At 45.4% G+C, this 23923-nt stretch overlaps 2 protein-coding genes across 14 annotated transcripts in view; both read left to right on the top strand.

Moving 5' to 3' along the window:
* slc38a9 (solute carrier family 38 member 9) overlaps positions 1-3025 on the top strand; it is a 36097-nt gene extending 33072 nt beyond the window's left edge. For 2 of the 4 annotated variants that reach the window (XM_061699075.1, XM_061699076.1), the window contains one exon: positions 33-223. In XM_061699075.1, the coding sequence (XP_061555059.1) occupies positions 33-198 (166 nt within the window). In that variant the 3' untranslated portion in view covers positions 199-223. Of the gene's footprint in view, positions 1-32; positions 832-2901 lie in introns of those variants that run through there. The other 2 variants (XM_061699073.1, XM_061699072.1) reach the window with 2 other exon arrangements.
* Positions 3026-3032: 7 nt separating this feature from the next.
* Positions 3033-23923, top strand: part of LOC133414019 (macrophage immunometabolism regulator-like) — a 55835-nt gene continuing 34944 nt past the window's right edge. For 8 of the 10 annotated variants that reach the window (XM_061699060.1, XM_061699057.1, XM_061699059.1 and 5 more), the window contains exons 1-3: positions 3033-3452; positions 3524-4534; positions 17310-17448. In XM_061699060.1, coding sequence (XP_061555044.1) covers positions 3820-4534; positions 17310-17448 — 854 coding nt within the window. In that variant the 5' untranslated portion in view covers positions 3033-3452; positions 3524-3819. The other 2 variants (XM_061699065.1, XM_061699066.1) reach the window with 2 other exon arrangements.

Here is a 23923-nt window from a genome sequence, read left to right on the forward strand (position 1 = left end):
TGTGTGCTTCTGGCATGCGTCTCTCCTTGCAGGTTTTCCGGAGCAACGTGCGGCTTGGCTTTGGTGTTCGTTTTCCCCTCCTTGATCCACATGATCTCCCTGAGACGACAGGGCGCCCTCGGCTGGCCGTCAGCGGTCTTCCACGGTTTTCTCATCTTGTTGGGTATGACCAACCTGGTGGCTCAGTTCTTCATGTAGACTCCACCTTCCGTGATGAAAACAGGTAAAAGATATTTACAATCTCTCAATGGAATAAAGGACAATACAAGTGCGTTCATGTTCATGGCCACAGTGTGTCGTCATCAAACTTTTTGTCATTTGTGGTCATCAAAAAAGGACATTTGTGTCACCCCCCCCCCCCCCCCCCCCCCCATGCCGGAATCCACTGACATAATTATCGTTTGCCTTGTTCTGTCTCCCAACTAGTGAGATTTGTGTGATAAAGGGAGGTAACTTTAGATGTTTGATTACTCCTGCTCAGAAGAGTCATACGAGTTAAATTGATCCTGTATTGTGTTTAAAATGCGTATCTGAGAATATGAATAGTCAGCGTGGGTCACAGGGACTGTGTATCGGTCCAAAGGGATGCATATTTAAATATTTAATATGTCCGATTACCTTTAGAATGAATGTATTACCTCTTTATTCTACAAACTTTCTAGATGGCATGTTAGCATTTCTTAACAAACTGACACTTTATTTCATAACTCATCTTCAAATGATTCTGATATTCTACATTCTGTGCTCATTCTGTACAATACTGTACCATTTGTTTCAATGCATAAAGTGGCAAAGGGAACATGTTTGAAAATAAAGCTCAGATTCAAAGTGTAGTGTTGTATTTCATAAAAATCGATTCAAATGAAATGAAACCAAGTATATTTCTGAAATACAGTTGAAACCAGATCTTTACATACACTATATAAAAATACCCTTTTTTTTTTCTTTTCTTTTTATTTTATTTATTTTTTTTTTTAAATCTCACTGTCATGAAATTAACAAAAAAAAATAATAAAAAAAAAATCAAGTCCATTAGGATTACCCAAATGATTTCTATTTGCTAAATGCCAGAATGAGTGATTATTTGTAGACATTTATTTATGACTTCAAAGTCAAAAATGTCCATATAGGAAGATTACTATGCCTTAAAATTTTGGGGGGGGGGACGGACGCTTTTTTTGTGTACCGTCATGGGAAGCTCAAAAGAAATCAGCCGAGATGTCGGGAAGACAATTGTGGACTTGCACAAGTCTGGTTCATCCTTGGGTGCAATTTCTAGATGTACCTGAATGTACCACGGTCATCTGTTCAAGCAATTAGAATCACCACGGGAATATATATATATATATATATATATATATATATATATATATATATATATATATATATATATATATATATATATATATATATATATAGGGGGAGAGAGCGAGAGAACCTATGTAACGTTATAGTAGTCATATACTGTTGTCAAAAGGAATTTTTGGGTTAAAAAACATTGCAGACTATATTCATTGGGAATCAGTGGTGGCGGCATCTGGGGCGTGTTCACGTTATACATCCACTGTCATCGTTTTTTTTTTTTTTTTCCATTTTCGTTTTTGACTCGATTGCATTGACAAATCAAACGCAATTCAAAAAGCTGTTCAATTAATTGTGATCAAAATAGACCTTTGTGACATCCTCTGGAAAAACAAAAGCATTGCTCGGGGGTTGAAAATGCTGAGAGCGTAATCAATATGTGGGTCCCTAATTCAAGGGCCTGACAGGAAGTCCTCTCTCACAGATACCATTACTGGTATTAACTCTGCCTGAGGATTGGAAAGGGTCACATCAAGGTTAGAGTTCCGTGTGGAGGTGACCTGACCTTTCTTCATCTTCGTTAAGCCCTCGATTCCCCATAAGTCCTTGTATTGTTCTACGAGCCTATTACCTGCTGTGGTTAGTTTTATTGAAGGTCTGGTGGACCTGGATAACGTCTGAAGAGGTTCTTTGAGTTTTACACCCATTTCTTTTGTCCTTGTAGGACAAATATGTATATGGGCCATTTTCATATCATTTGATCAATCACGGTAAAGACAAAGAGCTGCATTTGTTGCCCTTCACGCTCGGCAGATACAAGTAACATAAATGATGCCGACGACTCACTAAACCCATCGCAGTCTCGTCTTTATGCAACTGTAGCAACGGTAAAGACACGCAGGAGTTCCGACACTTTCCTACGTTCATACACGTACGTACACCCGGGCACCTTTTGGCGAGAGGTGGGGTACGCCAAATAAGTCAATCAACTGAACTAAACAGCTCAGAAGTAATGCGATTGATTTGCTGTGTGCTATTGCGCCAAGGCAAAATGGCTGCCTCGTTCTGGCACGTCAGCTCACGGATCCCTCCACCGCATTTGTGTTCGTTTTCATTGGAAAAAGCCTTTGGATCCCAAAATGTAATTCGCATCTTCAGAAAACGTCATTCCGGACACCTAACGCTCAAGACATTTTGGCAATCAAAGTTTGAAAAATATGAATATTGAGTATTTTGTCTTCTTGGAAACATTTATGACCTGCCGATGGCTACCGACAGCCAATGTTTCGAATAGTCATGTCGGTCAAATGAAGTGATTCTCAGGAGGCAATTCCGTGGGCCACGTCTTCTTCGCTATCGATCAAATCGTATGAAAATGCAGCCATTTTCAAACGGTATTTATGACACGACGGAATTGCGGCACCCTCCTTGATCAAAGCACATCCGTCTCATTCATTATCATTATTGTCGGTGTTATTACTCAGTCACTTGAGAGGACTGGAACACACTGGCTCGAGTCTCCTGGGATGGATCATATATCTGCTCGCCGGGCTCCTTCCCCGAGACAAAAAAAAAAAAAAACACACCCTCTCGTTTCAGCATAATCAATGGGGAGTGGTGCCGGAGGAGGTGGCTTTACCAGTTGGCCTGCCTATGATTCGCTGACGTTGGCTCTAATTGGATTAAGGAACTTGCTTAGCTTGATGCTTTGTGCCGGGATTGGGAGCAGGATGCAGTGGCAGGACAGGAAGAGAAGGAAAGAGGGAGGAGGCCTGCCCTGCTCGCCACTTAGAGACGAAGAACAGTGAGAGAGGAGGGGTGGAAGAAGAAAAAAGGGGAGTAACCCATCTTCTCTGCCCTTGTGTGCTGCTGCTGCTGCTGCTGCTGCAGCTGCAGCCAACCTCCCTCCTGCCCTCTCTCTGTCATTCCGGTTCTCTCTTCTTTCCCTGACTCATCTGTTTCTGTGGTTGCCCTGGAGAGGAAGGACACCTGCCGCTCCTTCGCGATTCAGCCGTTCTGCTGCCAGGAGCTTCCCAGACAGACCAGGCAGCATGTCCCGCCTGCCGCTGCAGTGCCCGGCCGTCCCGTCCTATGCGCTTCGACTGCCGCAGCCGCAGACGTCCCGTCACGACGCCGCCATCTCCTCTCAGGTGAGTGAGCCTTCGCAGACTATGCGGAACATCCGAGGACTCGGTGAAATCTCGTCCCTTTTTATCTGCAGCGTACCCGAATATTCCACTTGTAGACACGTGAGCGCATTTCTTTAAGAGTATGGAACTGCACGGAAGGCCGACCGCATGCATCCCAGACTGTTGACAAGGTCAGAATCGAGAACCTTTCCCTACTTTCCTCTGCAATCCAGACTCTCCTCATGATGGACAACGTGCTTCAAGTGACTGGTGGCTGGTGCCGTCTGAGTTATTAGTGTTCAGAGATCCTGCATCCAGCAGTTGAGACCAAAAAACAAAAACAAAACAAAAAAACAAAAAAAAAAAAAAAAAAAACAAAAAAAAAAAGATGACTGAGGGAATGGAGGATTTCTCTGCAGGGTCAGTTCCCCCTTCTGGACTAGCCTCCCCCTCTGGCTCCACTGTTGATACTGGACAAGTCCCAGAGGAGAAACCAGAGGAGACAGAGGCAGCTGGAGAGAACGGGCAGAAGGTTGCAGAGGTAACCGCAGAGGGAGGAGATGATGACGGCGACGACGATGACGACGGCGACGACGGCGGCCATCCGGGAGCTTTAGGAGTTATGGCGTTGCCGGGCACCTGCTGTGTGTGCATAGAGATGGAACAGATTAACAATTGCCTGCACTCGGAGAAAATTTGCATTCTGCCCATCCTGGCCTGCCTGCTTAGTTTAGCTCTCTGCACAGCTGGACTCAAATGGGTCTTTGCAGATAAGATCTTCGAGTACGAACCCCCCACTCATTTAGACCCTAAACCCATAGGGCAGGACCCTATTATCATATCAGCGGACCCCGGACTAGGACTAACCGTAACGATTCCTCATTCGTCTCCGTCGACCGCCGCCGCCGCCGCCGTGACCTCGGCGCATCCTGAGGTTTTAATGGCGGACAAGTCTACACGGGGTTCGTACGTGCCTCCGCGGGGCACCCCGTCCGAACTGTCTGTCACAGTTCAAAGCGCCGCTGAACTTCCAAGCGTCCCGAAGCAGACCCCGCTGCCTTTGACGACGCAGGAAGTCAACGATATCTTCATCCCAACTATCTGTAAGTAGTCATTCACAAAAAAAGCTGGGTTGTCTTGTCCTTCCTTTGTTCCAGACCTGCCCCCCCCCCCCCCCTCGCATCATGACACAGGAATTTCTGAGGGGCAAAACGTGTAATAGGCTCCTTTTTCCATTTCATTTGATCAATAACATAAAAGACACGGCCCACTTAATGTCCTCTTGAAAATCTATTCGTTGAATGATTGGCGGTTGTTATCCATCAAAAGGTCACCATTGTTCCCGAAGACAGACAAATATTCCAAAGTCATATTTGGCACTTTTAATGCCCAAATGTTTTCTGACGACGCTGATTACATATTTGGATGTATCGGATTTAATTTGCCTTTCCAATGCAAACTTCTGCCTCATCATGTCGTTGCAATGCACCGGAGGGATCCGGCAGCCATTTTGCATTCACACAATGGCAGACGGCGAATTAAATGGCGCTATTGCCGCAATGTGAAGGAATATGTAAGAATTTGCGAAAGCGTCGGAACGATCGCGTGTCTTTACCGTTATTACGATCGTGTAAAGACGAGAGCGTTTAATGAGTCGTCGTGATCATCGATGCACTTTTAATCCGCAGCGTTTGAAGGGCAACACGATTTCTACGAAGCTGTTTCTGCCTTTATAAAAAGAAGCATATTTCAATTGGGCCACCACCACAAGTCGACTTACTACGGATGCCTAAAATTGGAACTTTTTGCCAATAGGACTTGAAGCGCGCCTGCTTCAGCACGGGAGACTTTGACCCATATGAAACCAAGACGGCATGAAGACATTTTCTTTACCGTTACTCATACAAATTCTGTGAAAATGATCCAGTAGCTGTTCACCTACATCTGAAACTGACTTTTGATCAATGTACACGTAAAGGCGGTTTTGCGATCCGTTCTACGGACCGCTGCGGGAAGCACAAGGCTGCCAGGCGTTTGCCTCGGAGCAGACGGGTTGCGACTTGCAGAGCGCATCGTGGAGGCGCGTGACTAAGCCTCTGAAATATTGCTCCTCTCCGGGTGTGTACGAGTCCAACTGACTGCAACGTACAAGCGTATTGCAATTATGATCATCGTTCATCAAGTTTGACACTTTGACATTTTGGCACACGAGAGCGGATGGAGCGGGTGTCCCTTTTGCTCTCCTGCATACGATATTACACTCGTCACTGCAAAAAAAAAAGTGAAAATCAATAATGCATGAGCCCGACCGAAACACCAGGCTGTGGGCAAAGGGAGACTTCCTGTTCACCGCCGGCGCTTCTTTTCAAGGTCAGAGCCGGCCGGAGGCTAATTGATGTCCTCGGCATCCCTTTTGCCGCAGGGGAAAAACGCACCTCGCTAATGCCGTCTGCAACATAATCATTCGGTGGGAGTCACATTCATGTAGATTTATTACATGGCTGACGTGAAGACGGCAGCTCAGGTGGCCGATTCGGACGCAAATTGATCATTTAAATTGCATCCCGACAAAATCGACTTTCTTTAAACGCTAATAGTAAATTTTGATTTTGACTTTTTAACGCACAACCTCTCTTAGCTTCTTTTAGCTTTGTCATAGGCATCCATCGAGCTTTATAAGGCAATAAGCTGGATTATTAGTTGTTCAAATTGGACCACCGCGCCACACTAAGAGGAATAATAATCATCGTCGTCCGTGTTGGGAAAGTTCGTTTTCTCGGCAAACTAGTTCAAAGTTCAGTCCACCGTTCCAAAAATGAACTGATTTAGTTCATCGTTCATAATTCAAAATGTTGAAGTAAGTTCACCATTCCAAAAATGAACTTGTTTCCCCCCCCCCAATTCCTTGCAGCCCTCGCTGACTAGATGAATAAAATATTGAATGCTTGTATTTAATTTTACGCCGGAGAATGACTCAGTCTAGAAATAGTTTTAAAATGGTGCGATGAATGAATGACCGGGAGGCCTCCGGGTATGGCTGAATTTATGTCAAATAAATGAAATAACCGTTTTTTGTTTTTTTGGGGGGATGCCGCTGTAACCGATTTGTGAACGCAGCAACAACTGGTGAACAATTAACAACGAAATCAATAGATGGGTGGAAAGAATAAATACAGTAGATGATTATCGGGGTTCGACATTTACAACCCGCCAACCCGCTAAATATGGGTCAATTTCAGCAATAGCCACTTAAGGCGGGTTGGTTGTATTACGATTGGGGGGGTCTTGAAATGCTCCTCCGGATGAATGGAAACAAATTTACAGGCCTAAAATATCTCAAAATTGAAATGTGCTTTCAATTTTGAAAGCTGCCGGCGTTTTACTCTGACCATCGCTGACTCGTCAAAAACCGACCCAGGTTGGAAAAGACTGCTTTAGGCACAAGAAGTGTTTTGAAAGGCAGAGCGAGCTCTTACAATTGAGCCTCTCTCCACCACAACAGTGACTGCGCATTAAAACCATCAACACACATTGACGGTATTGTTTCAGTGTCTAGTGGAGACTCACAACTTTGCTCAGTTTTACAAAAATATGCCGCAAACACGACAAGTTTTATGTAGAACACATCCGTTGTCAGGGGCTCAAAAGTATTTGAATAATTGACATCATTCTAAATAAACCATTTACATGCTGAATTTTTCATGCGTTTTCATGCACGGGTCTCCCCGGAGACGCTTTTGCCAGGCCTTCGCTGCGGTCACCTTCACTTACCGCTTTAGTAAATGAACACATGTTCAAGCGCTGCTGGCTTGAGATCAGGTGACCTAAGGTGGCAAAAGCGCTTGTACCCAAGTAAAAGTACAGATTACTTGTGTGAACAAACAAAAAATCAAGTCATTCACTTCAGTCCAAGTGGAAAATTTACAGTCGCCAGCCGAATGGATATTAAAAAAAAAAAAAAAAAAAAAAAAAAAAAAAATTATTCTTGCAGCCGACAGCGTCAAACAGATCTCTGGAAAAAAAAAAAAATGGACATTGACATTGCTCAATTATTGACATCTTGTGACGTTGACGACGTGTCGTCGCCAAGTAGCAAACCTGTTTTAACAACGCAAAGTAGAATGTCGAGACATCTGTTTTCAAATGTCAAAAGAAATGCTCTCGCCGTACAGATACTTCAGTAGAGTAACGAAGCGGTTGTACTTCATTACTCCAATTACACTGTTACGCACCATCCTATCAGTTGCGTAACATTCAAGGGAATGTAAACACAGAGCCCAACATGCCTCGGAATGAATCTTGTTGCTTCTGTCCGCGGGCACGGCGCCGAGAAACACCAGTGAGACTGTTGAGTTGCCGCAGCAGTTACACTGTACGTGCCCACGCCGCACTGCCAACACTACCGTCGTCATGTTGGGAACATGACGTTGCATGAGAGATTGCGTTCCTTCTTCATAACATCATCTGCTGTTGTCCGACTTCCCATCTTCTCGTCTACATTGGCAAACAAACGAAACGGTTTTTAGCAGCGAGGCATTAACTTGTTCAAAATACACCATCCGTGCATCCGTTTTTCCATCCCGCTTATCTTCGCCAGGGTCGCTCGCCATGCTGGCGCCTATCCCAGCTATCTGGGTTAGGCGCCGTGCCCGTGTTCAACCTATCAACCTAGCATGCATGTTTTTGGGATGTTGACGATCGGATTCTGTATTCTGGTTTTCGTCAACGGAATCGGGGCTGTCCGTGAAAAAGGCTGGGAACGCCGCCATTTTTGCGAGTGCCGAAAGAGCGTCACGATGGGAAACGCGTCGACAACGGGGTATCTCGATGAGAAAATATTCATCGGCAGGTGGGGCGGGGGTGCCGTCGCTATCTTCGGTCGCACTACGATTCAATGTCCGCCGCGATGCTTTATGCCCTCTTAATTGTGATGCCCTCGGCCACTGCCATGCACTTCTGTTCGTTGCTATTTTTGGGGGGCAGGCTTCAAAATTCCCCCATCCAAGTCCCATTTCTTTCCAACACATTTGTCATCTCAGTCGCTGTCAGGTGCGCCAGGGTTTCACAACTGTCCCATCTGTCACCTCTTTGGAATCTGTTGCCTCCCCCTCTCATTGTTTACCACAACCACCTTTGCAAGAATGAACTTGTCTTGGACATTTCTGAGGAAACAAGCGCTGCGAACGTTATTATCTGTAAAACGAACATAAATGGCGCCTTTGACTCACTTGTCTGACTTCAATACCCACATGGTGAAACCAGGAGTCATGCAGGTGAAAGATTACCCCTTGTACTGTTACTGTGATGACTAAACATGACGGTTACGAAGATTTCCTGCCAATGTTCTTGCTTTGTCTTCCAAATGGAATATCAACAGACCGCATATGGTGAGTATGATAGAATAATGAGATCGTCTTTAATATGTCAATGTCATGATATGACATTGCTCATCATACTATTCTATTGTCTTTGTGGAAATATTGTTTTGGGCTACAAAGTTTACTCACAGCACACTCAGGATGTAATTATACTGAGGAGTCATCATGACACTTGGTTTGGAAAGTATCCATCCATCCATCTTCTACCGCTTATTCGAGGTCGGGTCGCGGGGGCAGTAGCTTTAGCAGGGACGCCCAGACTTCCCTCTCCCCACCCACTTCATCCGGCTCTTCCGGGGATCTCCCGAGGCGTTCCCGGGCCAGCCGAAGGACGTGGTCTCGCCGCCGTGTCCTGGGTCGTCCCCGGGGTTTCCTCCCGGTGGGACGTGCCCGGAACACCTCACCGGGGAGGCGTCCGGCAGGCGTCCGAATCAGATGCCCCAGCCACCTCATCTGGCTCCTCTCGGTGTGAAGGAGCAACGGCTCTACTCTGAGATCCTCCCGGACGACCGAGCTTCTCGCCCTATCTCTAAGGGAGAGCCCGGACACCCTGCGGAGGAAACTCATTTCGGCCGCTCGTATCCGGGATCTCGTTCTTTCGGTCACGACCCGCAGCTCGTGACCATAGGTGAGGGTAGGAACGAAGATTTGAGAGCTTCGCCTTTCGGCTTAGCTCCTTCTTTATCACAACGGACCGATACAAAGTCCGCATCACTGCAGACGCCGCACCGATCCGACTGTCGATCTCCCGTTCCGTTCTTCCCTCACTCGTGAACAAGACCCCGAGATACTTGAACTCCTCCACTTGGGGCAGGATCTCATCCCTGACCTGGAGAAGGCACACCACCCTTTTCCGACTGAGGACCACGGTCTAAGATTTGGAGGTGCTGATTCTCATCCCAGCCGCTTCACACTCGGCTGCGAACTGCTCCAATGAGAGTTGGAGGTCACGGCTTGATGAAGCCAACAGAACCACATTATCTGCAAAAAGCAGAGATGCAATACTGAGGCCACCAAACCGGACCCACTCTACGCCTCGGCTGCGCCTAGAAATTCTGTCCATAAAAGTTATGAACAGAATCGGCGACAAAGGGCAGCCTTGGCGGAGTCCAACCCTCACCGGGAACGAGTCCGACTTACTGCCGGATATGCGGACCAAACTCTGACTCCGGTCGTACAGGGACCGAACAGCCAGTATTAGGGGGTTCGGTACGCCATACTCCCGAAAGCACCCCCCACAGGACCACCCGAGGGACACGGTCAAATGCCTTCTCCAAGTCCACAAAGCACATGTAGACTGGTTAGGCGAACTCCCATGTACCCTCGAGGACCCTGCCTAGGGTGTAGAGCTGGTCCACTGTTCCACGGCCAGGACGAAAACCACACTGCTCCTCCTGAATCTGGGATTCAACTTCCCGACGGACCCTCCTCTCCAGCACCCCTGAATAGACCTTACCAGGGAGGCTGAGGAGTGTGATCCACCTGTAGTTGGAACACACCCTCCGGTCCCCCTTAAAAAGGGGGACCACCACCCCAGTCTGCCAATCCAGAGGCACTGTCCCCGATGTCCACGCGATGTTGCAGAGGCGTGTCAACCAGGACAGCCCGACAACATCCAGAACCTTGAGGAACTCCGGGCGAATCTCATCCACCCCTGGGGCCTTGCCACCAAGGAGCTTTTTAACCACCTTGGTGACCTCAACCCCAGAGATCGGAGAGCCTGCCTCAGAAAACCCAGACTCTGCTCCCTCATGGGAAGGCGTGTCGGTGGAATTTAGGAGGTCATCGTAGTATTCTCGCCACCGGCTCACAACGTCCCGAGTCGAGGTCGGCAGCGCCCCGTGCCCACTATACACAGTGTTGATGGTGCACTGCTTTCCCCTCCTGAGACGTCGGATGGTGGACCAGAATTTCCTCGAAGCCGTCCTGAAGTCTTTCTCCATGGCCTCACCGAACTCCTCCCATGCCCGAGTTTTTGCTTCAGCGACCACCAAAGCTGCATTCCGCTTGGCCAGTCGGTACCCATCAGCTGCCTCAGGAGTCCCACAGGCCAAAAAGGCCCGATAGGACTCCTTCTTCAGCTTGACGGCATCCCTCACCATTGGTGTCCACCAACGGGTTCGGGGATTGCCGCCACGACAGGCACCGACCACCTTACGGCCACAGCTCCGGTCGGCCGCCTCGGCAATGGAGGCGCGGAACATGGTCCACTCGGACTCGATGTCCCCCACCTCCCCCGGAACTTGAGCAAAGTTCTGCCGGAGGTGGGAGTTGAAACTCCTTCTGACGGGGGATTCCGCCAGACGTTCCCAGCAGACCCTCACAATACGTTTGGGCCTGCCACGTCGGACCCTTACCCCACCATCGGAGCCAACTGCCAAGTGTACGTGTGGACACCCTTATGCTTGAACATGGTGTTCGTTATGGACAATCCGTGACGGGCACAGAAGTCCAACAACAGAACACCGCTCTGGTTCTGATCGGGGGGGCCGTTCTTCCCAATCACGCCCTTTCAGGTCTCACTGTCATTGCCCACGTGAGCATTGAAGTCCCCCAGCAGAACGATGGAGTCCCCAGCGGGAGCTTTCTCCAGCACCCCCGTCTAAGGACTCCTAAAAGGGTGGGTACTCCGGACTGGTGTTTGGTGCATAGGCACAAACAACAGTCAGGACCCGTCCCCCCACCCGAAGGCGGAGGGAGGCTACCCTCTCGTCCACCGGGGTGAATCCCAACGTACAGGCGCCGAGCCGGGGAGCAATAAGTATACCCACACCTGCTCGGCGCCTCTCACCGTGGGCAACTCCAGAGTGGAAGAGAGTCCAACCCCTCTCGAGAGGACCGGTACCAGAGCCCAAGCGGTGCGTGGAGGCGATTCCGACTATATCTAGTCGGAAACTCTCGACCTCACACACCAGCTCGGGCTCCTTACCTGCCAGGGAGGTGACACGTCCCCAGAGCCAGCTTCTGTAGCCGAGGATCGGATCGCCGAGGTCCCCGCCTTCGGCCACCGCCCGGCTCGCGCTGCACCCGACCCCTATGGTTTTGAACGAGTCCTCAACCAAAAAAAAAATCTTTTTCTAAACCGACAAACATGAAATGCAAATCTGGATTTGAGGTGCTCTATCCGGCTATACCAATTGTAACTGACTTGACATAGCGAGCCCGATATTGTATTCCAGGAAAATGTTGGTTCAATCGAATCATTTATCACAATAGTCTATTCGACTTCTTTTGTATTTTAAGAGCCAGTGGACACGGTCTCTCCAAATGTGGCTGAGACTGAGCCACACCCCAATATTGCAACAGTAGACGTTGCTCATGCGTTACCTCTATCTGCCACGCTTTCACATTCTCAACAGAGCTGCACTAGAATGACTCTACATTATCTACCGCAGCCTCTGGTGCTTAAATTCCCCTTTGGGATGAATAAAGTTGACCCTTCAAATTGATGAAGACATTACCATATACGTACTTAGCTAATGAAAGGTCAGGGTTTTTTTTTTTTTTTTTTTTTGTTTTTTTTTTTTTTTTTTTGCCTCAAAGACACTTTTACAAGGCCTCATATAACAGATGTGAGTGATTGATGAAGTCGGCCAGTCAGACAGACCGGAATTGGCTCGGAATCTACAGAAAGGGAAACCCGTTTATGCGAGGAAACAGCCAGAAACATCAAGAAACTTCTTTTTAATAAACAAAATGCTCTTTGGTATAGAGAGAGACCAGAGAGTAAAAGGGAGTCGGATGGTCCTGCCGAGAAGAAAAAAAATAAAATAAATGGCACCTCCTCAAAAGCTACTTGCTGATTGTGCAGCGTCGCATGAACACGTGGTTCCTCACAGCCCCCAGGGCGGAAACATTTGCATCGAGGCTCAGAGAAGAAATGTAGTTGAGTGAAGGCTGAGGTCACGCAGGTCAGAGAGAGAGAGGGAAGGAGGAAGAGACGGAAGAGTACATCAAGTGAGAAGGAGTGACAACGATGTGGAGAAGGTATGACAAGCAATTGGATGGAATCCTCGGAGGAGGAGAAATGACCCTTTGGGAAACGGTGGTTCGTTTTCCAGCCCGTCTGGCGGCACGGTGCGTAACTGGTTAGCACATCAGCCTCGCAGTTCTGAGGACTCGGGTTCAAATCTGGCCTCGCCTGTGTGGGTTTTGCATGTTCTCCTCATGCCCGTGTGGCTTTTCTCCGGGTGCTCCGGTTTCCTCCTACATCTCAAAAACATTTATGGCCGGTTAATTGAATACGCTAAATTGTCCGTAGGTGTGAATGTGAGTGCGAATGCTTGTTTGCTGCGATTGGCTGGCGACCGGTTCGGGGTGTGCCCCGCCTCTTTGCCAGAGTCGGCTGCGATAGGCTCCAGCGCGACCGTGACCCTCGTGAGGACGAGCGGTGCGAAAAAAATCGCCCCAATTCGCCCCTTTGGGGCGAATTATTCTGCAATGTTTCCGAAATATTTTCATGGCATTTATGCTCACGATGTGCGTATGCCTTACAAACGGAAAGCCTTTGAGCAGGATGCGGCACAACATTTGGGAGGTTGTAAAATTTCGATCAGACTGTTATTATATTCTAATGCAAGGCCTGCAAGTGCACCTACAGTGCCATGAAAAAGTATTTGCTCTCTCCTCAAATTCTCATTTTTTTCGGGCAGAGTTTCCCCACTTTAATGTTGACGGTGCTCAAACAAATGTATATATCAGACAAAGATAACCCAAGTCAACTTTCTAAGTGGTGATTTTATTTACTTGGGGAAAGAAAAATCCTATTCAAAGCTACCTGGCCCTCTAGGAAAAAGGTAACGGCCCCCTTTTTAAATCATGAATTAACTGTAACTTGTCTGACAAAATGAAGTTGGCCAAAAGATCTCAAAAAGCCACGATCCAAGATATTTAAGAACAGATGAGAAATCAAGTCATTGACATATTGTGTGGAAAGGATTACAAAGCCGTTCCTAAGGCTTTGGGACGCCAGTGAACCACAGTGACAGCCATTATCCACAAATGGAGGTTGAACCTTGTGGCAGACTGGCCAGCCTGCATACAATTACCCTAAGAACACAGCAACGACTCATTCAGGAGGTCACAAATGAACCCAGGAAAACAGCTAAGGAACTGCCGGCCTCCCTTCTTCAGTTAAGGTCAGTGTGCAGGACTTAATAGTGAGGAAGCGATTGTGCAAAAATGGCATCCAGGGCAGAGTTCCAAGGTGAAAACCACTACTGACCAAAAAGAAGATCAAGGCTCGTTTTACTTTGGTTAAAAAACAAACAAAAAAACAAACAAACAAACATTTGAGTGGTTCCCAAGACTTTTGGGAGAATATTATATGGATTGATGAGATAAAAGTTGAGCTTTTTGGAAGGTGCGTGTCTCGTTACAGCTGGCGTGAATGTACCACAGCATTTCAGAAGAACATCATACCGACAGTCCAACATGGTGGTGGCAGTGTGATAGTCTTGGGCTGCTTTGCTCATTCAGGACCTGGACAACTTACTGTGATTGATGACACCATGAATTTTGCTCTTGAACAGAAAACCCTGAAGGAAAATGTTCGACCATCAGTTTGTGACCTCAAGCCCCAGCGCACTTGGGTTCTACAGCAGCACAACAATCCAAAACATACCAGCGAGTCAACTTCTGAATGGCTTAAAAAAATAAAATGAAGGTTTTGGAGTGGCCTAGTCAAAGTCTGGACTGCGCGGGCACCAGTGCCACATGAGTAGCCCGCGGAACCATGCTGAAAATAGCTCATAGATCAGTGTTGTACCTGAACAAGTTCAATAAACGCAAGTTCATACACTAGTTCATATTTTGGGCAAAGGTGAACTGAACTTAGTTCATTTCTGCTTGATGAACATGACTGAGAACACGCTCATTCTGGCGTCAAAGAACGGTTTTCGAACTAAAGTTCCGTTTTATTTCCAGGACTTCCAGGACAAATGAAATATTTTGCTAATATAGTTAGCCAGAGCTTCAAGGAATACAAAATGATCAATGTCCTTTCTCCAGACATGTGGACTCAAGTCACTCAAGACTTAACTGGAGTCATGAACTTGATGACTTTAGACTCGACCTGACAATATGTGACGAGACTTGGAACTCGACTTGGACCTGAACAGCAATGACTCATGACTTCACTTGTTCTCGAAGCCACTGCGTTGAAAAGTCTTGCTACTTTGACCAAAGCACGGAGAAACCATAATTTGTAGCTTGTCTTTCTTCAGCTATATGTGTTGTTATACTCCGGGAAAATCTGAACTGTGGCAACTTAATGCTGCAGATCTTACTGATTTATTAATGAGGTCAAAGTGTACCACGCTATTATTGCTATAGTCAGGTCTTATTATCTCTTGAAAAGGAATTGACTAAGATGTCATTCTTTCAATCAGGCTTGTATTGCTATTGTAACCGATCGATCGGCACACAGCTAGCATCTATTCGACACGAAACTAGGTTCTTGATTCTTCTTCGCCTCTTTTTCATGTCATATTTTTACGTAGTGGTGTTCCAACTGAGATACCACAGTTGGATAAAATTGTGCCTTTATAACAAGACGACAAACTTATGTTCCTCTTTTCAAAATTGCCTTATGGTTTTGATATTTATATTTGTTTGAAATTGCCTCACTGGAAATGTTTGTAGACACGAAAATGCACTTTCCTGCTACAGTGTACGCACAATGTGAATTTAAGAAAAAATACTGTTGAATATCTAAAAGAGGAAAAGCATTTGGCCTTTCATTAGTAAGTGAAAAGTCTCATTTTTTTTCTCGCGTCTTTAACCAAGCAATACTATATTCGATCCTTGTACTTGATTATTCCAATAGACCTTTAAGACTCGATTACTAACTGCAGCGCGACTGGATGCAAATTCTTATTTGGGATCGGTCGGTCGAATGTCACTTCAGAAATGAAGTGGGAAAAAGGAAGTCATAGCATAGCATTTTCATAGAACAACGGAAAATGTCCTATCGATCCGTTTTCAAAGGGCAAATAAACTGTGCCCCCCTCTTGACGATTGGCGATTGGCTTCTGAGGCCCGTGTGGAGTTTGCGTATGGTTAGGTTGATTGGAGACTCTAAATTGCCCGTAGGTGTGAATGTGAGTGCGAATGGTTGTTTGTTTCTATGTGCCCTGTGATTGGCTGGCGACCGGTTCAGGGTGTATATTATGGCGGCACCGCGGTCGACTGGTTAGCACGTCTGCCTCACAGTTCTGAGGGTTATCCTCACGCGGGTCGCGGGCGTGCTGGAGCCTATCCCAGCTGTCATCGCGAGTCAGGCGAGTGTGCCGCTACGCCATCAGTGACCGAGTTGGGGGTCAGCATATCAAATATTGTTAAATTATATATTATAGAAGAAAAAACGTACAGAACACAACAAATTATCACTGATTACTGCATGCCAGGTACTGTGTTTGCGGTAACTTGTCACTATGACAACAGACATCAGAAACAAATGCTGGTTGTACCTGATGTCTCAACCACGTCATGGCGACACAGATGCCAACTCATGATTTATTTTGGAGTGACGTGTATTGAGGACTTAATAATAATAATAACGACGAGACGTTTGTACATCACAGAAATCCTCAAACAGATTAGTAGAGAGACAGCGAGATAAGTCAGACGACATAAGGGATTTGGTGTCCTTTGCTTCCTGCCAAGTCATACCTCGCTCCTCTGTTGGGTTGCCATAATTGTCATCTTGAACTTGAAACTGAAAACCATCCATCCAATGAGAAAAGCAGAGTGGCTTGAGTGAGTCATCATTTCTTTTTTTTTTTTTTTAATTTGGAGGTTATGTGAGAAAGTCACCTTCATGGCTCCGACCAACAGAGAAATGGAGAGACATTTATTTTATTTTATTTTTTATTTTTTTACATCGCTTTGGAAGAGCGTGTCCCTTCAAAAATCTTACAGCGCCGTACTGTGCATACATACCTAAACAATTTTGAGAAAATCCACCTATTCACCCCCGACCCCACAGGCGTTGCACGTGACGAGAGAGAGAAAAAGAAGTTTTATTTATGAGAGAAAAGAAATAGCTGCAAATTCGACAAGATATTGTTAGATACTAAAGTTTTATTGCATTTGATAAAAAGGTCACAATATAACAAAACGAATGTTGTCTCCTTAATGAGTAAATGCCAAAATGCGGTTAATATCTTAAAGATTGTACCTTGAAAAGTTTGCATACGTTAATACTTTATTATAATAATAATAATAATAATATGACTTTACTAACAAAATTCTGGGGAAAGGTGCTATAGATAGGGCGGTCAAGCCCCCCCCCAAAAAAATGAACACTCCTGAGTGTCTACCCATTGTACAAGTCATTAGTAGTATTTCATTGCACAGTAAGTTGATATTTTAATCCGTACGAATAAATTCAGGAAGAAATTCATTTTTGAAAGTCCGCTCGTGTCTATTATCGAAGGTGAGTGAACTACATACAGTACGCGTCCTGCTTCATTCTATTTTATCTGGCTGTCTTCTGCAGCTTCCACCAGCACCACCGCGACAGCAAAGAGCTCCAGTCATGTGACGCGCTGTAGTGACAGCCAGAAGAACTACTGTGTTAATGGAGGCGAGTGCTTTACCCTGGAAATCATGCCTGGCAGTACAAAATTTTTGTGCAGGTAAGGACACGGAACTTACGACACACTGGCTTTCATTCAAGCTTTTCCGCGTGTGTGATGGCTCGGCTATTTTTGTTTTTTTGTTTGTTGCACTGTACTCTCGCTGTCAAGCTACAATTCATTTCGCGCTCTTGCCAATGACCTCGAGCGGATCCACTCGCATTTGTCACTGATCCAGAGAGACGAGGAAGAAAGCTACAGAGTTGCGGGGAGCTTCTGCCTGTGTCAGCTGACTTTGGGCAGCATAATAGCTTTGCTGCTTCACCGTGTTTGCTTTGGACTCTGTGCTCCACTACAGCCCTACTGGATTGATATTCAATTTGCATTCCTTTCATGTATTCAGGACCTAAACCATTTTGTGATTTATAGACCAGAATCAGAACTTTAAAATCTATTCTAAAGCTGACTGGAAGCCAGTGTAAAGACTGAACCCGAACACCGAGCTGCAGCTGTTTAATGCTCTTTTGGGGGACTCCAATCAGAAGACCATTACACTAGTCAAGTCTACTTGAGATAAAAGCATGGATGAGTTTCTTCTGGTCTGCTTGGCTCTGGATATGTTCTTCAGCTGGGAGAAGGCTGTTTTAGTAATTGATTTGATATGACTGTTGAAAGTCATGTCGGAATCTATCAGTACACCAAGGTTTCGGACTTGGCCTTTTGTTTTTTGTTTTTAAAGAGAGTGACTCCAGGTGTTAACTAACAGCCATCCTCTTTTCTTTACTTCCAAAAACAATTATCCCAGTTTTGTTTTGGTTTAATTGAAGAACGTTTTGGCTCATCCAGTTATTTATCTGATTTAGACAGTGACACAACACTGAAATTGAACTGTCGTCATCTGGAGACACTGCTAGATGTAACTGCGTGTCATCTACAGTACATAGCTATGATAGTGAACATTAAGGTTCTGAAGAATTTGACGCAAGGGTAGCATATAAAGGCTAAACAGTAGGGGTCCAAGAAGTGACCCTTGAGTCAGTTCATTTGTTTAATTTTGGAATTTAACGTGGCCTTAGTATTTATTTTAAGAAGTCTAAGTCCTCTTTTCTCCCGACTCCTGAGTCCTGGGGACTGGGAAACTGTTATAATAAATCGGCACATCAGAGACACATGAACACTTAGCACTGATGAACAATTCATGGCCGGCAACAACAACAACGATTTCAGCAATGTAAAAGAAGCACGGACTTTGAACTCACTTGTTAACCCGTTTATGAAATGAATCACTGACATTTGTGAGGACGCCTACAAATTGATCAAGGCGATCATTTATTCTGCCTGTTGCCCTCGCAATCTCTTCTGACTCCAGGACGGCCTCACTGGCATAAATAGATGAACGGATCCATTATTTCTTGTAAATAAATATTTTTTCGGAAGCAATTACGAAAGATTTTATAATTTCCCACGGCGCACTAATGTTGACAATCACTGCACTAGAGACACCGGGGACGGTGGACGAATCCCCCGAACATGTAGCACGTGGCTGCGACTGCGTGTCCTCTCCAGTGTATCCAAATAATTCATTGCGTAATCAAACCGGAGTCAACAGTTTTGATATCCTCTTTGGTATGTCGATGTGCTTCTATTTGAATTCAAAAGATTTATTACAAATACCATAAGTCCAAAAGGAGTTCAAAAGGCTGTCTTGGGCCTATCTGGTTTTGACACAGGTACCAGGTTATACCCACAGACAAGATCAAGTGATCAAGATGGTATCAGACAAGCCAATTTACCTTTCAGACCAGATCTTTGCCATATTCCAGCCATTTGCTAAAATCTTTTACGTTCATTTTTTCCTTATTACTGTACACACCGCACCCCATGTTGACATACAAAAATGGAAGTGTTGAAATTTATCATTAATTTATTCAAAAAGAAAAACTGAAATATCACACATTCAGACCCTTTGCTGTGAGACTCATGTAGTTAACTCATGTGCTATCCATTTCTTCTGATCATCCTTGAGATGGTTCTACACCTTCATTGTCCACTTTGTCCACGAGTAGCTCAGACTGGATGGTGTTGAAGGCACTCAAGAATTCTCAAAAATGTCATCTTCACAGCACCACTGCCTCTGTCCAAGTGAGAGAGGGACTTTTGTTTCTTCTCACAGTTCTACAACATTGCAAAATAGTGGATATTTATTGTTTGATATTGTTATCTGAAGTGATGATCTGACAATTTTGCTGGGAGGATTTCATGGTTTAGTTTAGGTACCGTTGATGTTTGTAAGAGTACGAGCAGGTAATTATGTTTAATTTGGTCTGATGGGGAAGAAAAAAAATGTGATATGAGCTACGATAGATTCTAGATTTTGCCTGAACATATTATGGCATTGTGTTTTGTGGTGAAGTAGGTTTAACCTTTTATTAGAACATTACACACCCAAGTAGACTTAAGTCGACTGAAGTTGGAAAACTCATTTGTAACTGTACAGCATTGTGCAAACGTCAACTGACTTTGTTCTAATCATTATACAGTCCCCTAAACTTTTGTGACTCATCTCTGTACTTCTTTGCAAAATCCAATCTGGCCTTCCGATTCTTTTTGCTGATGAGTGGTTTGCATCTTGTGGTATGGTCTGTATAAATATATCTTCTCTTGAAGTCTTCGTCAAACAGTGGATTGTGATACCTTCACCCCTGCCCTGTGGAGGTTGGCAGTGATGTCACAGACTGTTGTCTTTGGGGTGTTTCTTTACCGCTCTCACAATGTTTCTGTCATCGACTACTGTTGATACCCTTGGCCGACCTGTTCAATGTCTGTTGCTCAGTACACCAGTAGTTTCTTTTCTTTCAGGACATTCCAAATTGTTGGATTGGCTTTGTGCAATAGCGCTGATCGATTTTCCCTCTTCTCTCAGCTTCACAATAGTTAGCCTTTCTCCCATAGACAGCTCTCTGGTCTTCATGTTTGCTTAATGGCAAATGCGGTTTTCACAGGTGAAACCCAAAGCCAAAAACGAGCACGATCTAATGTTCAAGCAATCAACACCTGAGCAACTAGAAACACCCATCAGTCACATGTTCCAATAGTTTTGCTCACTTGAAAAGTAGGTGGCTTTGAAACAAAGGTGCTCTGTCCTTAGTTGAGTAACATATCTCGATGTAAATTCCATGAAATAAAAGCTGGAATTCTGAACTTTTGTCTCATATTCATCTTTTGAACTGTCTTCAGTTCAAAAGATGAACAATAAACAAAGGAATTGACCTTGCCATTCCAATACGTTTGGGTTGGACTGTAAGTATTTTGATATAGTAAAATAGTATATACTTAGGTCAAGTTAACAGAAACAAAAATGCAAGCAAATGCGTATTTCAATAAAGGTTTGTAGAGAGGCGGTGCACGGGCCAAGGAAGAAGCTGCAATGTTGACTCGCAGTTCAGCTATTGCAGATTCCGTGGATTTGTTTTCATATTCATTCCACGCATAAGTCACTATAATCACTGGATCTTGAGCATATGCTGTATGTTTTTTTTTTTGTGTGGTTAATTTAACGCTTCCTAGTCTCAAACATACCATCCATCCACCCATCCATTTTCTACCACTTATCTGAGGTCTGGTCGCTTGGGGCAGTAGGTTTAGCAGGGACGGCCGGACTTCCCTCTCCCCAGCCACTTCATCCAGCTCTTCCGGGGGGATCTCGAGGCGTTCCCAGGCCTCGGGACCTTACCAGGGAGGCTGAGGAGTGTGAGCCCAGCTGACTCGGGGCGAGAGGCGGGGTACACCTTGAATTGGTTGCCAATCAATTGTAGGGCACACAAAGACAATCTTTCACACTCACATTCACACCTATGGGCAAGCATGTTTTAGGAATGCGGGAGGAAACCGTAGTACCCGGAGAAAACCCACGCAGTCACGGGGAGAACATGAAAACGCCCCACAGGGCAGGCCGAATTAGAACCCGTCTCCTCAGAACTGTGAGGCAGATGTGCTAAACAGTGGGCCACCGTGACGCCGCCTAAAAAAAAAAAATTAAAGCAAGTATTATAAGGGGAACAAATGAACATAGTGTACAGTACTTACAGTTTACAGTACAAGACTTAAAAATGTATTTAAGAGTATAGAACATTTAAAAGAGTATGGCAGAGTTTAATTGGCTTGTGGGGAAGATTAACAAGAGCCTGGGAGGTTCATGCAGCTTTAAAATATGTATAAATATCCCCCCAAAAATATGTGGGCTCCACTTTGTGTATTTTGCCTATTGCGGGGGTGGTGCGGAACCTAACCCCTGCAATAAACGAGAGATTACTGTATTCAGTTTTGGTGATGATCCGTGTAAAGTTGGCGATAAAGCAATGTATTTCCACTATATCGTTTCACTGTAGCATCAATGACTTGTGCATGCCGTGGAATCATAATGGCTCTGCCCATCTGTTCATCATTCTCAATCATCCAGGAAAGTAGCCTGCTAACTCATAGACATGCGGACAAGACAACCTAAAAAGTGGACAGTCCAATTTATTTCACTGTTCTTAGCAATTCAGTCTGAAGGTGGTTTGATCTTGAGTGATATTCGAGCTATAGTGTGTATGCAGCGATGCTCCAACAGTGCAGGCAACCTGGCAATTGCATAGGCTCCTGAGGTGAAGGGATAAGAGATCAATGACAAAACAACGGCACTGCTTTACACACTGCAATGACAACGTGTAGGGAATCCCCCAGATAGGGCCCTCACTTGCTGTTGCTGGCTGGTGGCTAGTAGAGGGCTCCAAGAAACACCTGCAACTAACCCTAACCCCTGTAGAAACTGCAATGGTAGATGTAAATTAATGAAATTGAAATGAATCCTCTGAGAAACAGGCTGTGCACTTTGAGCAGGGATTATCGACATTTACGATAGCAGTGACCTCTGCCATGAAGGAGATCAAGTTCTTGAGTTAGTTTCTAGTCGTCTGATCAGAAGAATCTTTGTGTTGCCATTGTTTCTGGAACTTAACACAATTTGACTGTCAGTACTGTATAAGAATATACCGCTCTATACTCTAACCAGGGAATTGTATTGAATTGAGTTCAATTGTCAGTTGGGAGCCAGCATAGACTTGCAAAAGACAAGTCCCACTTCACAATGACCCTTCTCATTCGTCAGCCTGAGGTATGCCCCTATTGATATTGTCTTCATCGAAGCTTCCGAGTGGAGACACCGTTCGGAGAATTTGGAAGTGGGGGAGGTTCACTAGTTTTGTGGGATCTTAACTGACCTTACGGTGCTGTCAGATATTCCTGCCATCTTCTCCAGTCTTTAGATTTGCCATCTGGAATACATGTATTCTGAGACAAACATTTCATGATTTCACAAGCCCAAAAAACCCAACTGCATTCATTAGTTCTGAGCGACTTGAAGAGATCATTCCCTGGTTAATGCTTGGCAACACAGGCAACATTTTCTGTGTCTGATGCAGAACATGAAAGCCTCTCTTTAGTGGCAAATGAGAAAAGGCCGTCGTCTACATAGAAATTTCTTTCTACAATACATCATGTATCACGACTATGCTCTCGGTGTTTTGCTCCCTAGGCCAAAGAACGCAACTACAGGTGATGGGTTATTGCCAAAAACCTGAAATGGCATGTGGTAGTACATCATTTCTTTGCTGAGATTACTGGGACGATACCACAAAAACTTCAAGTCTCTGCAGTCTTCACTCTCAACTAAGCTGTGGATCAGTTGGGACTCAGCCAGATTCCCTCATGCCGTGGGCTAGTATTGAATTTTATCCTGGTTTTGGCTTATTCTTCAAGTAGAGGTGACATTTTAGCATGGTTATTCTTAAGCATTCTTCTCCAACATCCGTCCTTGTGACATCTTTGAGCAAAGTCTCTGTTGTTAGGGAGACGTCTGTTTAGTTGACCAAAAGGGATGTTTTTAGGAAAGAACTCATGTTCGGTAATCAGAAGGAAGGCTTGACCTTCATTGGAGAGGTCAAGTTGGTTGTCTTTCGTTTGGCACCAGAGTTGAAAAAGCAAAGGAAGGTGCCTCAGCTGGATTGTGTTATAGCATTGTTTCTCTTTAAGTCTTCATAGAGCTCACTAGGTTTGCCTTGTGAGCTTCATGTCACGATCGGATAGAGACTCGACCCAAGAGCAGGCGGAGGCTGAAAGGCTGTTTCCATGATCTCCTGTAGTGCTTTGTCCTGTCGCCCGATATGGACGCCTTGGAGGGTGAGTGCATGTTTAATCACCTCCGGGGTTGCTGAGTCCATGGTGGCCAGAGTATTCTGTCACGATTGGATGGAGACTGGACCTAAGAGCAGGCAGAGGCTGAGAAGTTGTCATGAACAGTTTATTGAACAGGGAAAGGTAGATGGTCCTTGGGATGCGCTGGCGGGTTGTTGAGGCAGAAAATGCGTGGCAGGGAGTGACGAGGACGGGTGGCTGGCTTGACGGCGAGGGACACGGAGGATACACTGAGGACAAGGAAGGACACGAAGGTCAAAACGACGACAAGGAATTGCGTAAACTTTCCTAGAGACTGAGA

The sequence above is a fragment of the Phycodurus eques genome, chromosome 15 (genome assembly GCF_024500275.1).
Source record: "Phycodurus eques isolate BA_2022a chromosome 15, UOR_Pequ_1.1, whole genome shotgun sequence".
Lineage (NCBI taxonomy): Eukaryota > Metazoa > Chordata > Actinopteri > Syngnathiformes > Syngnathidae > Phycodurus > Phycodurus eques.